Source organism: Tauraco erythrolophus, chromosome Z (assembly GCF_009769465.1).
Source record: "Tauraco erythrolophus isolate bTauEry1 chromosome Z, bTauEry1.pri, whole genome shotgun sequence".
NCBI classification, from domain to species: Eukaryota; Metazoa; Chordata; class Aves; order Musophagiformes; family Musophagidae; genus Tauraco; species Tauraco erythrolophus.
Window position 1 is genome coordinate 63,821,105 of NC_141496.1, and position 15,836 is coordinate 63,836,940.

The 15,836-nt window shown below is 47.2% G+C and overlaps 1 protein-coding gene across 1 annotated transcript; it reads left to right on the forward strand.

The window, feature by feature from the left end:
* Positions 1 to 474: 474 nt before the first annotated feature.
* On the forward strand, positions 475 to 10,346 carry LOC147526432 (uncharacterized protein C12orf50 homolog). The gene is made up of 9 exons (XM_086629888.1): positions 475 to 515; positions 2,459 to 2,607; positions 3,228 to 3,392; positions 4,499 to 4,576; positions 4,670 to 4,783; positions 6,630 to 6,749; positions 6,937 to 7,140; positions 9,608 to 9,699; positions 10,284 to 10,346. The coding sequence occupies exons 1-9, from the start codon at positions 475 to 477 to the stop codon at positions 10,344 to 10,346; spliced, it is 1,026 nt and encodes a 341-aa protein (XP_086486014.1).
* Positions 10,347 to 15,836: the final 5,490 nt, after the last annotated feature.

Sequence of the window (15,836 nt, forward strand, 5' to 3'; positions counted from 1 at the left end):
TTTTTTGTTCCCAGGCAGCCTATGACCTGAATGAGAACAGGCCTGTTAATTAGGGACATGAGTGTATGCCGTTCGTTCTGCTTTAGCTGTGGCAGTGGACATCAGGGAAGCAAGAACAAGCAATTAATCTCAACAATGTCCGCAGCGAGCAGCTAACAGTGTACTCACGAGAAGCAGCAGGTTTCCCCATCCAAAGCAAGGGGTGCAGTAAGAAAAACGTTGGGCCCAAAGATTTAGGTAAAAAGAGTGAAAGAATCAGGTTTCTCTTTGGGGTATCAAAGATTTGTTTCCAAGACCGCAGTTCGTACAGCAAGATGCTGGGTGTTATTTCAGCCCTGCCAAACGGGTTCGCTCCCTTTTACGTTAAAGAAACACCGGCACGGGAGACTCTCTGAAAAGGTCCGGTTTTCCCTACTTTACTCTGAAGCACTGGAGATAAAGGAAGAAGTGAAGCTGGACAGGTCACAAGGCGCCATGACGCTCATGGAACCAGGAGCCCTTGGAAGCCTGGCAATGTAACATTCTACACCGCCTGGCAACCGCCTTTGCCGGTTCAAGGAGGCAGGGGAAGGGAGCGCCTCCTTCGGTCAAGTGTAAGTTGGAGCTTTCTTCCGAAACAGCAGCAGGGCTAGGGTTCTGAAGGTGCAGATTTCAAAAGAAAACTACCACTTTCAGGATAAGATTACGATTTGCCTGAATGTTGATAGCTTTAATGGTTTCATGTATGTTTTGCCAGCATTCAGAGTGGAGAAGCAGAGAAGGCAGAAATGGCAGCAGTGGGGAACCAACACTACTTCCATCCTTGTTCCCCCTACGCACAGGTAAATGCTGTAGATATGAGAATGGTTTGTATCCTTGATTTTCTCCTTATACCCCTGTCGAAAGGGAGGGTTATGCTGTAAAGATAGTAGTTGAGAGGTCACTCTGGCTGGGTCATGGCCGCATCAGGAGATAAAACATCTGATCTTCAGAAGTGGTGAGAAGAACTAATGATCACCTAAACTATGGACAATTTCTCCTGTGAACTGGGCTCAAATATTCAAGGACACAGAAATTAAAAATGGCACCTAAAGGTCTTTCATTGTTCACCTTTCTTACTGAATCAACGTTATACTGATTCTGAATAAACAGGCCATGTTTAGCACTTCTGCTCATAGGGACTTCCTGAATTTCTGCCAAATCAGTTATTTGAAACAAAGTCCTTCAAGAGGGGTTTACCCCTTCAGTGAAATATTTCTGTTCCACCTCCTAAAAATACAGGGTTTTGCGTAGGGCTCTTCTCCACTGCATCACTTCCAGCCTCGGGGATTTAGGCGTTAATGCCTGGGAGGTGGGCTCGGGCTCCAGACACCAGCGTGTCTCAGGGCATGGCCCAGCTGTACTGACTATAGTCCAACAGTGGCAAGTTTTGCAGACGCTGCTCTGAGACCCAGCTGTTAATGTCTGGAACTGGGTGAAAACGGCCTTCAAACAGGTCAGTATTTTCAAGTGTGCCTTTGCTTTCCTTTAAAACATTACACAGAACCTCGTTCAGAAATGACCGGCAACCTGGCATTTGCAGCTCTCAGCTGGGATGTAGTTCATATCCAGGATATAAACCTGACTTGGCTTGTTCAGGGTAATGGTCCTGAGCGTTCGCCTCTTTGGAATGATTTGTTTATCGTGTGCTTGAGGAAGATGCCTCAGCTCCTCAGGATAAGTGAATTGCAAAATCGGAGATGACGCTCAAATCCGTGACCTCTATTAAGACAGAGACACTGAAAAATAATTTGAAGTACGACAGACAAAAGTGACTGTCGTCGTGCAAGCGCTCCCTCTGCTACATTGTGCTGACAGTTTAGCTGGCGACACACTGATCCATAGAGGGAGAGCAGCAGTGTGAGTTTGTGTATGAGTAAAGCAGCAATAACTAAATAATTCCATGCAGATATTCTTTTTTTCCCATTAGGCTTTTATTTTTCATCTCTAAAAAGAGCAGTGTAATGAGAATGGTCTCTGACCATTGATTCCCAAACTTTTAGGTTTGCAGTTTTTGTTGGGAATCTTTCTGGGTTTTCCTTCTTACTCCTTATCCCCCCGTAGACCCATGTCCTTCAACACTCAGAGAGTGCGAGTGTAAGATTTGCACTTGCACAGCAGACTTCCTTTGAGATCCACCTGATTAGCCCAAGGCGCAGGCAAGGAACCTCAGCCACGTGACAATTAAGTGACTCCTAGATTTTTTGTCTTCCCAGCACACTGGGGAAAGTCTGCAGGACAGGAAGTAGACTGCTTGACTCCTCTTGTCACCTAGGAACAGCTTCACATCATGAAAGCTCCACTGAGCTTAAGACAAATTTAAAGACAACTTTAACCGTTCTACAATACCAGAGCGTGGTCCCGCAGAATCTTACTCCTATGTTCACAGGAGCGTACTGCGTACTAATCCATTGAGTCCTTTTTTGGTTCCCTTCGCAAGAGCTGAAAACCGTTTTCTCCTGCAGCAGAAGTACACCAGCATCCCCTGCTTCTGGGAAAGGAGACCTTCCGGCTGCATAAAGATCTCTTGCCCCTTCCATCACTGCAAGCCTCGCTCGATAAATGGACTTTTTTTGCCACCTAGTAACAGTGAGTAAAAATACGTTCTTAACAATTTGCTCGTTAGAGTGCGTAAACCCACAAAAACGTCCTTCCAGCAACAACAACTGCAATAAAAGAAAATGCCCGTGTTTCATCTTACTGCTTTTAACCTGGGAAACATATCCAATTGCAGTATTTTTAATAGGATGCTGAGATTCCTGATTGCATGTCTAGTTGCAAGCCGTTTACTCACTTCAGCCCAGGTGTTAACGAACCACACGTTTCCCTATGTTGTCAATGTCTTAAAAGGAATTGGAAGAAAGAAGGTTACGGACTCAAACTAATCTATCCAATGGCTGGAAGAGATATCCAGCCTTTTTTAGATGGCATAGAATGATCAAAATGTTCCTCTTTTCAAAGGGCTTTATTCACCAGTGCCTCATCTGTCCGTTCCAAGGAGTCAGCACCCGTGTTTTTCCATATGTTCTGTAATTGGAAGATCCTCTTGTGCCAAACTCGGCAGAGGATTTTGCCCAAAAGGCACAATCTCTCTATTTAATCATTCCTTCCATAGAACAATGGTTTCAAAACTACACCTGCTGGTCTGAAGCTGGATTTGACAATCTAGTTCCCTCCCAGGAAACTAAATGTAAGTTTTTTTTCTGCAGATGCCCCATTGCAAAAGGTGGTCCAAGGAGGGAGTCTGCACCCGTACCATCATCCAAAATCTCTCCAATATCCAGAAAATTTTTTACTACCCATTCACCCCCCAGTCATTATAAACCTTAACAACGAAGAGGAGGAGGAGGAGGAGGATGAAGATGCAGAGAACTGTAAGCATTTTCTTTCTTTCTTTTACAAGGAAGCAGAGTGGGCATTTTCGTCTCTTGCAATGTACTTCACACCCATTGGTTGTCATAACCATGCCATTTTTAGAGAAGGGTCGTTGACAAGTTTTTGAAATAGTTTCCAGCCAATCTGCAAAATATGAGACGTGGTAGTCACCAGATTTGAGCGAGGCAGCATTTTCCAACTCCTGTGAAATGCCTGGCTGTATGTTTCAATAGTGGTAGAATTCACATCTCTCTCTTTCCTTGAATAGTCTAAAATGTGATCCACGGTTCAGAGGGCCATCAAATACTCTTCAAAATGTCTCATAATTTGGGGACGAAACTTCAGGCTGAGGAGGTACTTCTCTTCTGGAAACAAACTGTGGCACAGGGGCTTTACACGCTCCTCACTGAAGGTGAAGTCACAGGTTTGTTCACAAAAGAGAGTTGCGGGACTTCAGCTTCAGTTAAGTTGTCCAAGGGATTTCCTAAACCCTGCAGGCAGTCTCATTTTATTACAGCAAGTTATTTTTAAATCTCGTGAAGGGAATCCACAGAAAACACTACTTCAAAGGAAAGTGTAGCTGTGTATATTCTGATATATATAGAGAGAGAGAGATTCTAGAATTGCCGTGAAACCGTTGACTGTATCTTACTCAGAGATGAGAGATTCCCAGGGAAGGAAAGAATCTCACATTCCCAGAGAGTCAAAGTGAGAGACTGACCTACTCGCATGCGTGCACCCCGCAAACCGCTGTGCCAGCTCTCAGGCAGCCCCAAGCTGCTTTTCGTCCTGGTGACGTGTTTACTCAAAAGATTTCCTTTTGGGTGTAAAGGAAGGATTATTTTGAAAATGAGTACTGAAGATTTTTGGACTACTTTGAATCATGTCTAATCTACAAACAGTAGCTTCTTCACAGGTGTTGTAACTGCAATTCCATTGCACTTGGAAATACCTAGTACTAAGGAATCATTTTTCTGTGCAGAACCAGAGGTTGCAGTCAGAAAAACCCACCTGTGACCAAAAAGAAATTCATTATTTGACTCTTAACAATTGCTGAAGGTCTTTGTATACATACCTTGTCATCTTTGAAAAATATTTCCTCCAGCTCTTTCTAACTACGTGCATAAGACTCCTGAGGATCTGGAAGAGGAAAGAGCGATAAAGGAAATATGCTACAAATCCGGTAAATACGAATTCAGTCACTCTGTCCTAAACAGCAATGCTGCCTCTGTAGTAAACTTTGTGGGTTTTTTTTTCCCTCTGGGACTGTATTTAGGAGAGTATTACAGGATTCAGCCCCCTCTCAAACGCCAATCAACAAAACCCATGTCTTCACCTCAAGGAAAGGAGCTGCTGCCCTTGGAAGGCACGGAGCGAGGCTTGCAGGGAGGTAAGTACTTGTCATCTTCTTGGCTCACGTTTGCCACTATCACAATTACTGTTACAGAGAGCAACTCTTACGTAGGTTGCCCCTCTTCTCCTCTTGTTTCATCTACTGACAATAAAAGACAGAATGTTCCAAAGAGCAGAAAAACACTTCATTCATTTTACCCCCATTTATGCAGGTATGTGGTGTCACACACTGCACTTACTGACAAGCGGCTAAAACATTCGTTCTGTTGCCCTTCCAGGTGATGGGAATGCAATTCCTACAAAAAGAGAAGGAGAAGATTCAGGAAGGAGACAACCAGCAGAGACTATTCCCAGAACAGATGGCAGATCCTGTGAAAATGGAGGTAATATACTTGAGCATTGGTTTCTCATTGCTACACATCACCTGGTAAATTACTGTTACAGGGAGAAACGATGACAGAGGTTGCCCCGCCTCTCCTCTTGTTCATCTACTGGCAATAAAAGACAGCATGTTTCCAAGAGCATAAATAAAATAACGGAATACGCACACATTTAGCTTCACCATTTCATACTTGATCTTTATGCTCTAGAGGCTCTTGCCTCAGTGCTCAAAACCACTGCTTAGGAGCCTGCATGTTTTTGGATTACACTGAAAAAAGAAAGTCTCCTCTATGCTGATTCCAATCGATCGTTTCCCTGCTCAATTTTGGAAAAGCAGTGGTTCTCTGGAGTGACACAAAAGCAAGTGTAGAAATGCGTCCAAGCTAAAATGCTTTTGAAAACTGTTATTTTCCTGAGACTAGCCCTATGTTAAGTTGAACAGGCTTTGTAGTTTTCGGCTGTCAGACAGGGCAGTAAGAAAGCTGCAATCCTGCGTCGCGTATAAGGGGAGCTGATCCCTCTGCACAAACACAGGAGATCTTAATGAAGACACAGTGCTTGTAGTCACATCCAGCAAATTGAAACACCTACACCTCAGTACCTCGACGGACAGGCTTCATCCTCTTCCCAGAAGAATTCTACAATCTATTCGGTAGCGTAGAAAACGTATCCATCGGGTTACTGGAGGTGAATTGTCACCTGATTATTACTTTGGGGTTTTGGAGTAAAAAGGAAGAAAGGAGAGATTTTAGCTTTAAACTACCCCATAAACTGACTTTGCTTTCAAGAGTTCCTCTGCTGGAGGAAATACAGCCACTTTTGGTTTCCTTTTGGGAAATGATACTGAAAGAGTAATTAACACGTAAAACCAGGTTTTACCCAAGAAGACTTGTATCTGAAGTGGGAGACTGGGTTTTCAAAACACCACAGCATTTGGGCATAAGAAAACGTTGTGTGCTTTTTAAAAGTAAATTATGTGTTCTCTAAATCCCTCAGAAACAAACCACACAGAGCTGGCAAAGAACCATCGCTGCAGAGAAGCAAAGGAAAAGAAATGGATTTCTGAGGAACCAAGAAATTCACCTAATACCGTAACAGGCAAAGGTATTTGGAGAAAACAGTTGGCTTATTCATTTTTACTCATTAAAGCACTAGAGGATTTAGCACCACCTAGGTACTTTCTGGTATTTCCTAAATATCATTCACGAAAGGTGAGAAGCTAAAGAATGAGCAGGTATTTTGTAGCTGGCTTTTTCCTTTGCAGCCATAGTCTTCTTCATCCGGTGTCTCACGGTATTTTCTGAGAGAGCATGAGAGTTACACATCAGTTACGCTAGACAGAATCCACATAACTAACGAAAATGAAGGGGAAAAACCGAGAGGTGAAAGGAAATGGCACTAAACCAATCCCTGTCTCCTAGAGGTGGGAGGAAGGGAACAGCAGTGCCATTCACTGTGCTTACGCGCAAGCAGCTAAAACAGCCTTTCTGTTGCCTTTCCAGGCGATGCGAGCACAACTCCTACAGCACCGAATAACACAAAAAGAGAAGGAGAAGGTTCAGGAAAGAGAGAACCGACAGAGAGTATTCCCAGAGCAGATCGCAGATCCTTCAAAAACGGAGGTAATATACTTTAAAGTTGGCATCTCATTGCTGAACATCTTCTGGAAAATAAAATAACTAAACAGAATTTCACTGGGCTATCCAGAAGGAACATGTTTTTAATCTTGCGGTACAGTCCCCAATCTCCTGCAACAGATCAAATTTGGAAGTAATGGCACAACATTTCGGTTTGTTTTTTCGCTTTCAGGAAGTCACACTTCAAACCCCAAAATAAAACCAGGTTACCAACAAAGAGGTCAAAGGATGGATGACGAAACTGCTTCTTCTATTCCTAATGTGAGAGAAACTGGAAGAAAGACTAATTTCAGCCCTCCAGAACCTCGAAGATCAGCGTATGTAGTCTATCGTACACCCTCTGTCAAACAAGAATCAATGTTCAATGGACCTACAGGTGGGTTCCTGCTTACACAGGATTCTTAAAACGTCTCCAATATGCCTGTCTGTATTGCACTGCTTTCCATTTCGTCCCTGCAGGTGACTATTATGTTATCTGTGCCTAAATATGGGAAAGAGAAATTTTCATCCAGCAGCATTTTCACCAGTGGATTGCAGCAGGATCCACAGACACCAAACAGTCAGAATATTCTCGAACAAGAACGCAGCCACCTTCCTAACAGGAGTTCGTTTCTCTGCCCCACAAAGAGGGATGAATGCAATGACGCATTGATGTGCACGAATATACCGACCCTCACTACTTACACCAGCTTTATGTCATTCTTTCTGTGGAAATATTTGACAAACCTTGGAATATTCCACCTTTAACTTACCAATTTATTCTAACTATTGACAGCAATAGCAGTAGAAGTGGGTTTGCCGTAGAATTTCAGTTTCCTCTCAAGAAATCATTCTTGTTCAACATTTTCCTCCCAGCAGGGGATGAAATAACGCCCTTTCTTTGTATAACAGTTTTCCATAGCCAGGATAAAACAGTTGGCTTACTCATTTTTCTTTGCTAGACAGTTACATGACTTACTACCACCTAGGTACTTTCTTTTCTAGTGTCAAATATGAACAATCCATATTCGGAATGGACTATGCAGAAAGAACAAGTTTTTAGTCTTGTCTTCCAGCCTCCAGTCCTGTAATATATTGACTTTTGAGTAACAGCACAACGGTGATGTTTAAGCTGTTTGGTTTTTTTTTTTTACTTTTAGAAATTCACACTTATAAACCCAAAGTAAAACCAACTTACAAACAAAAGGGTCAAGGTAAAGATGATGAAACTGGAAGAAAGACTAATTTCAGCCCTCCAGAACCTCGAAGATCAGCGTATGTAGTCTACCGTACACCCTCTGTCAAACAAGAATCAATGTTCAATGGGCCTACAGGTGGGTTCCTGCTTACAAAGGATCCTTAAAATGACTCCAATATGCCTGTCTGTACTGCACTGCTTTCCATTTCGTCCTTGCAGGTGACTATTAAGTTATTTATGCCTAAATATGGGCAAGAGTAATTTTGATCCAGCAGCATTTTCACAAGTAGATTGAGGCCGGATCCATAGGCAGAAATGTAAAGCTTTGGGAAGCTTTATAATTAGGCAGACAGAACATTTATCAACAAGAACGTAGCCACCTTCCTAACAGGAATTCTCTTCGCTGCCCAACAAAGAGGGATGAACGCAACGATGTGCTGTCGCGCACGAATATACTGACCCCCACTATTAACAGCATCTTGTAGGACATTTCTGCTGTGGAAATATTTAATAAACCTCAGAATAGTCCACCTTTAATTTCTCCTCTTACTCTAACTATTCATAGCAACAGAAGTAGAAATACTCTTGCAGCAGAATTTCAGTTTCCTCTCAAAGAAACTTTCTCGTTCAATTTTTTTCCTCCCAGCAGGGGATGAGAGAATGCCCTTGCTTTGCAGGGTATTTGCACACAACTGGCTTTTCACTGGACAGATCTAGGATTATTTTATTTATTGCAAATTTTGCTGCCTTTCTACTTTCTGTCTACAGAGTTACTCTCATCATTGTGTTTTTCATCTGTCACTTCATCAAGAAATTTACTGGTCAATGAGTTAAATAGTCCTAGCTTGAGAAAGCAATTTCCTCTTGCCAGTTTCACTCATCTCTCTTAAGCCAGCTTGAACCTCCATCTGGAGATGCCTCCCTGCCTGAATTTCCAATGAAAGGAACCTCCACTGACCATTTTCACTACCTTTCTTTTCAGCTGTACCGGAGCCATATGGTGGGAAATGCTCCAAAGAAAAGAACCAGCTTGACACAAATAGGAGACTTTGGACCCAAACGGAAAACTACGGTAAGACTTATACGCGGCGTGTAAACTGGAAAATTGAGGAGTCTTGTGGAATTACTGATTTGAGTTCTTGGAATTAAGCTGGAATAAACAGAAAGCCAGAGTTTTCATAATCATGATTTTCAACCAGGTCTTACACAAAATGCTTAGTCGTTAGGCAGCACACTCGGATGCAAAATCAATTGTCGAGCACAAACCCATCCTACTGCCTTGCCCCTAGTGCTGTCACAAGCAGGGATAAAACAGGAGACTGGATTACGGATTCGTTTAATTGAAAAGCAATTGATGCCTTTGGGAAGATTTCCAACAGGGGAACACTGACTTTGGTCAAGTCAAGGATGCCCCTCGCAGAATGGCCTCAAGTGGAAGATCCTGTGAGCCTGACGGCAACGCTGCAAGATTCCAAACGATCTTGAAAGTACTAGAGGCACAGGCTGTATTTCATACTCGCTTGGATTTCAGGGACGATGTACGATTCACCCAATGCCTTCGTTGATACTTCAGCAAATGTCATATTTAGGTCACATATCAGAGTAAGAGAGTCTGTCCTGAAATCGCAGCTGAAACTGAGAAACAATATATGTGTTTTTTCTATAGACAAATGCACTTCAGGATCTTACAATGCACCGACTTGGAGGAAAAGAAACCCCCACGCAAAAACGTTCCCTAAGTGGAAAACAACCATTCCGGTAACTGTTTGGTACAACTTTTTACAATTCAGTCTTTTCAGTAACCGCAGCGTGTCTCTCCCACCTAGAAAACGTCAAAGTGCTCCTAAAACTTCCCCCGCCAAAACCGTTCATAGTTTGGTTCGTTTGCAGCCATGCAACTTTGGCCGGACAACGTGCCTGTGATTTTTAATCAGTCCCAATATTACTGATACGAAAGCAAAGGACGTAGCTGCCTTTGAAGCGAGGAGCTACCAGAAGCGGCTTTTGGCTCGTAGCACTGGGCACAGCCCAGCAGAGACGACAGCAGCGCCATCGCTTTGTCTCTCTGCTGGACCGCTCGCGCAGCATCGACAATAGCTGCACGCTGACCAGCTGAGGTCCGACTTCACAAAAGCACTCTGGCGACAAAACAGTCACGAGACACCCTAAGGACCTTTAATACGTTATTTAATACAGTATTAAAGGTCCTTAGGGAAAGCAGAGATTAGAATCTCTATCTCGCGTTTTAAGAAGTTTCCTTCTTAAAATCTTTCTGAAAGAGCACATGGTTTTACTCTGATAGATCGTGCACTAAACCTTCTGTACATCTCTCTTGACAACAGAGCCAAGAAGACACGGCAGTGAAAGGACAAGGAGAACGATACGGAGAGATGAGAAAGAGATGAAGCGAGTACTTCGATTGACAAGAAAAATGTCAACTGAAAGAGATCGAAGTGATTTTTTTAGACTATGTTTTAAAAGCATAATTCCTAATATGAATAAACACTATTTGTTTTACTCAGCCGTATCAGAGGACTTTTAATGGCAACAGCAACAGGAATGCATTCTAGAAAGGAGCTGTTTTGGTGTGAAGGTGTCGTGGGTTAGGTTAAACCACGTGAGTTAGGCAGAATCCGAGATTTCCTTTCAAAGCTTCAAAGGCACCAAGATTCACGAAAGTAATAAAAATACACCAGTGTTTCCCAGATCTTCTGCCTGCTTGCCTCTGTCCTTAGGGCCCCAAAGAGCAATCAAAGGAAACCGAGGACGCTCAACATTTCACCCAGTGAGGCCCTAAAGATTGCAGTTCTGTGAGGTCACGTACTCGCTGCGTGACAGATTCCCCCACTGGTTTAAACTCACAGTACTTGAAAATAGGACCTGAGCTACAGCAACTGTTTAAACCTTTTTTCAGCTTGTTTGTTGCGCTTTCGATCCAGCCTTGCTCATCTATAAAATCAGAGAATCAGAGAATGGTTTGGGTTGGAAGGGGACCTCAAAGATCAGCTAGTTCCAACCCCCCTGCCAGGGGCAGGGACACCTTCCAAGAGATCAGGTTGCTCAAAGCCTCATCCAACCTGGCCTTCAACACTTCCAGGAATAGGGCATCCAAACTATTCCATGTTTCGCCATCTTCATTTCTTCCTTAGATCTAATCTAAATCTCCCCTCTCTCAGTTTAAAGCATTTGCCCCTTGTCCTGTCACTACTCGCCCTTGTAAAAAGGCCCTCTCCAGCTTTCTTGCAGGCCTCCTTCAGGTACTGGAAGGCTGCAAGAAGGTCTTCCCGGACTCATCTCTTCTGCAGTGTGAATAAACGCAGCCCTCTCAGCCTGTCTTCATAGGAGAGGTGCTCCGGCCTCCAACATCGGGTTGTCCTGGAGGTGCCACGGAGATAAACCCAGCACCTAACTGAGGGAACCATACCATGCAGAGCACTGAAATCAATGACAGAAAAGGCAAGATATGAATTCTCCCTTGCCACCAGAGAAATTTTGTATCCAGACACACTACCTACGTTCAAAAATTAACTACTGCGTATGAATCTAAAAAATCTCTTGGTAGAATCTCCCCTAGTTTAATACAAAGTTTCCTAACAATTTCAGGTAAAGGCAAGAAATCCAGTGATGCAACGAACCACAGACTTCTCCTTTCCTCCCCACCTCCAGACTTCTTTTAATCCTTCCCGAGGAAATCAGACACCCTCTGTTAGACAAACTATAGTGCGCAGGGAAGATGTACTCACACAAAATTTTCACAACAGCTGTGACCCAGTAAACCACACAATACAAGTGAAAACTAAGGAAAACATGCCTTGTAGGCAGCAGGAGAAATCTGCATAGGGACCTTCCTTATTACCTTCATCGGTAGTTACACAACACCTGGTTCCATCGCCCTTTTCAGCAGGAATTGCATTGTGTACACCTGCCTCTAGCGCCTTTCCAGTTATAGTTTCACTGGCCAAAACTTTCAACGGCTGAAGAGAAGACAGGTATTTATTGCAAATCTTCCTCATGGCTACATTACTGCCTTGCTCTCCCAGGGATGCTTGCTCCTTTCAGCCCGCCTCTGCAAGGCCGGTATTACGCGTTACATTGCTGATCACTAATCCTACGGAAATTTCAACACGTGCCTCTCTGTGTTACAACAGATGGCAGCAGAAATCCATCGTGACTAGCTGCTCCGAGCTTGCCGTTCGGAGCTGAAAGTCAACAGCACCACGTTAGTGCAAAACACAGACCAGTGCAATGCAAGGTGGCAAAAGCGTCCTGGTGCTTTGGCACACTCAGCGACTGTGCTGCCAACTGAACCCTCTTCCGCTTAAAAAAGAGCAAAGAAACAGGCGATCGGGGCTCTGAATCCCATATCCAGCCACAACCACTTCCAACTTCCAAGAGGACTCCTACAGCTAGGACTTCTCCAACAGTTTCACTGCAAGCACGTCATGGGATGCCTCTGGCAGGAAAAGGGTGGCACAGAGCTGGAACGACCGGCCCGGCCCGCACTTCACCGGGCGGCCCGACCGACACCTCCGCCGCGCCCGTCGCTCGCGCGCTGCAGCGACACCTCGCGCCACGCGCGTGCTGCCCTCCCGCGGCCGCGCCGGGCCGGGCCCGGCGGGTCTCCCTCGGTCGGAGCTGCCGCCCCCGGTCCTGAGCTCTGCCCCGCCGTGCGGCGCCGCTGACCGCGGCCCAGCGACTCCTCCCGGGCCGCTGACCGCCACGGCCACGGCCACGGCCACGGCCAAAGTCCTGGTCCGGTCCCGGTCCCGCCGCGGGGACCGCGGCCCCGTCTGCCTCCCGCCGCCCGGCCCCGTGCCGCCCCGGCCACCTGGCGCTCCCGCTTGGCCGGCGGCTCCTCCTTCACCGCGGTCACGACCGCACACGGCACCTTCCGCCGCACCGGCGCTCACCGCCCGGTCGCCCGCTCCCGCCGCCCGCTCCCGCCGCCCGCTCCCGCCGCCCGCTCCCGGCCCCAACTGCGCCTCCGCCACCCCGCGCCCGCTCCCGCGACGGGCGATGCGGTCCGGGGCCGCCCGGAGCCCCGCGACTCACCGGGGCGCCGGCGCCGGCGGGCGGGGCGGGGCGGGGCGGGGCGGGGCGCGGCCGCCCCTCTCCAGCGGCCCTCGGCGAGACGCCGGCTCCGCCGCCCCCCGCCGCCCCCCGCCGCCCCGCCCGGCCGCGGGCCCGCGGCAGCGCCGCTTTCCGCAGCGGCGGCTCCCGGCCCGGCCCGCCCCGCCCCGCCCCCGCTGTGCCCCCCCGGCTCGCCGCGGGGACCGCTCCGCGCCTGGCTTTGCCTCCCTCCGTACCACTCTGCTCCTCATTCCAAGGATACTGCACGTTCCGCTCCACCTGAGCAGCCCTTGTCCGTGCCAACCGCGCCACCTTCCTGGGAGCAGCAACTGTATCTGGCCCCAAAGCTGCTCTCATCTGACAGCTTACGTTAAGATGTGAGCTGAACTTTGGGGGACAACGTTCTCCCATTCCCCCCAATTCCTGCTATTTTTCCACACTCTAACAGGCAGAACAGACTCGACTTGGGGAAATTAGATTATTACCAGTCAAATCGGCATGGGGTGACGGGAAATAAAAGATGAATCTCAATACACCTTCCCCCAGCCCCGCCCTTCTTCCCAGGCTCAACTTCACTCCTGATTTTCCTCCACCTCCTCTGCCCGAGCGGTGCAGGAGGAACAGGGAATGGGAGTTGTGGTCAGTTCATCACACCTTGTCTCTGCCGCTCCCTCCTCCTCACACGCTTCCTCGTCTCCTGCGCAGGGTCCCAACACCTTGGTGTCTGCAGAGTGTTTTCTCCAGCATATTCTCACTCCCCTCTCCCTGTTGCTGTTTCCCCCTCTGAAAACGTTGTCACAGAGCTGCTACCACCATCGCTGAGGAGCTCGGCCTTGGCCAGTGACGGGTCCCTCTTGGAACCGGCTGGCACAGGCTCTATTGGACATGGGGGAAGCTTCTAACAGCTTCCAGCAGCTTCTCGCAGAGGCCGCCCGTGTAGCCCCCCTGCTACAAAAACCTTGCCACGCAAACCCGATACAGAATTAATGCTTCCTGACCGTACCTTCTGCTGTGCCTCGGCTAGGCACAGCTACACAGCTACAAAGAGCCCCTGTTTGGACAGCTCTCGGCACTCTTCACGCTTTTGTCTTCTGCAGATGCCCCATTGCAACAGGGTGTCCAAGAAGGGATTCTGCATCCAGCCCATCATCAAAAATCACTCTGAAACCCCGAGAAGATTGTACTACCCGTTCACCCTCCACTCATTATAAAACTCAACAACGAAGAGGATGAGGAGGACGATGAAGACAAAGAGAACTGTAAACGCTTTTTTTCTTTCTTTTACAAGGAAGCAGAGTGGGAATTTTCGTCCCTTGCAATGTACTTCACACCCATGGATTGTAATAACCATGCCATTTTTAGAGAAGGGTCGTTGACAAGCTTTTGGAATCGTTTCCAGCTAATCTGCAAAACGTGAGATGTGGTAGTCACCAGATTTGAGCGAGGCAGCATTTTCCAACTCCTGTGAAATGCCTGGCTGTGTGTTTCAATAGTGGTAGAATTCGCATCTCTCTCATTGTATAGTCTAAAATGTGATCCACGGTTCAGAGGGCCATCAAATACTCTTCAAAATGTCTCACAATTTGGGGATGAAATTTCAGGTTGAGGAAGTCTCATTTTGTTACAGCAAGTTGTTCTTACATCTCGTGAAGAGAATCCACACAACACTCTTCACTACTTCAAAAGAATGTGTACGTGTATATATTTTTATACAGAGAGAGAGAGAGAGGTTTTAGAAATGTAATTAAACCATTGACTGTATCTCACTCAGAGATGAGAGATTCCCAGGGAAGGAATGAATCTCACATTCCCAGAGAGACAAAGTGAGAGATCGACCTACTCGCATGCGTGCACCCTGCAAACTGCTGTGCCAGCTCTCAGGCAGCCCCAAGCTGCTTTTCACTTTCCTCCTGCCTTTCAGGCTGGCAGGCAGGGCGGCCTCTTGGCAGTTCCTCACTCAGCTGCAGTCTGAGCCAGGCACATTAACTTAAAGAATATAAAAAGCAGGGCTTTGCTCATCTCAGCAGCCTTAACTGAGACACAGAAGGAGCACTCACATCACCAGTGAGTTTTTCCATTTTTGCTTTGACATGAAGGTGCTGCTGCCTTCTGTCCTGTGCTCTGCCCCGTCATGCGGCGCCGCTAACCGTGGCCCAGCGACTCCTCCCAGTCCCGGTCCCAGTCCCGGTCCCAGTCCCGCCACGGAGGCTGCGGCCCCGTTTGCCTCCCTCCCGCCCGGCCCTGTGCCACCTCGGACACCCGGCGCTCCCACTTGGCCGACGGCTCCTCCTTCACCGCAGTCACGACCGGACACGGCACCTTCCACCGCACCGCGCACCGGTGCCTCATCCCCCCGCTGCCCGCTCAATGCCGAGCCCCAGCTACGCCTGTGCCACCGCGCACCCACAGTGCGCGATGGGAAATGGAGAGTTGTTTCTCCCACTTTTTCTCACTCCTCTCTCCCTGCTGCTATTGCCCAGCAGTATTTTCCCCCTCTGAAATACACCATCGCAAAGGTGCTGCCACCATCGCTGATGAGCTTGGCCTCGGCCAGCAGTAGACGTTTTCCAGGACTGAAACTTCATTTCCCCCATAGATATTTTTTGTTCCCAGGCAGCCTATGACCTGAATGAGAACAGGCCTGTTAATTAGGGACATGAGTGTATGCCGTTCGTTCTGCTTTAGCTGTGGCAGTGGACATCAGGGAAGCAAGAACAAGCAATTAATCTCAACAATGTCCGCAGCGAGCAGCTAACAGTGTACTCACGAGAAGCAGCAGGTTTCCCCATCCAAAGCAAGGGGTGCAGTAAGAAAAACGTTGGGCC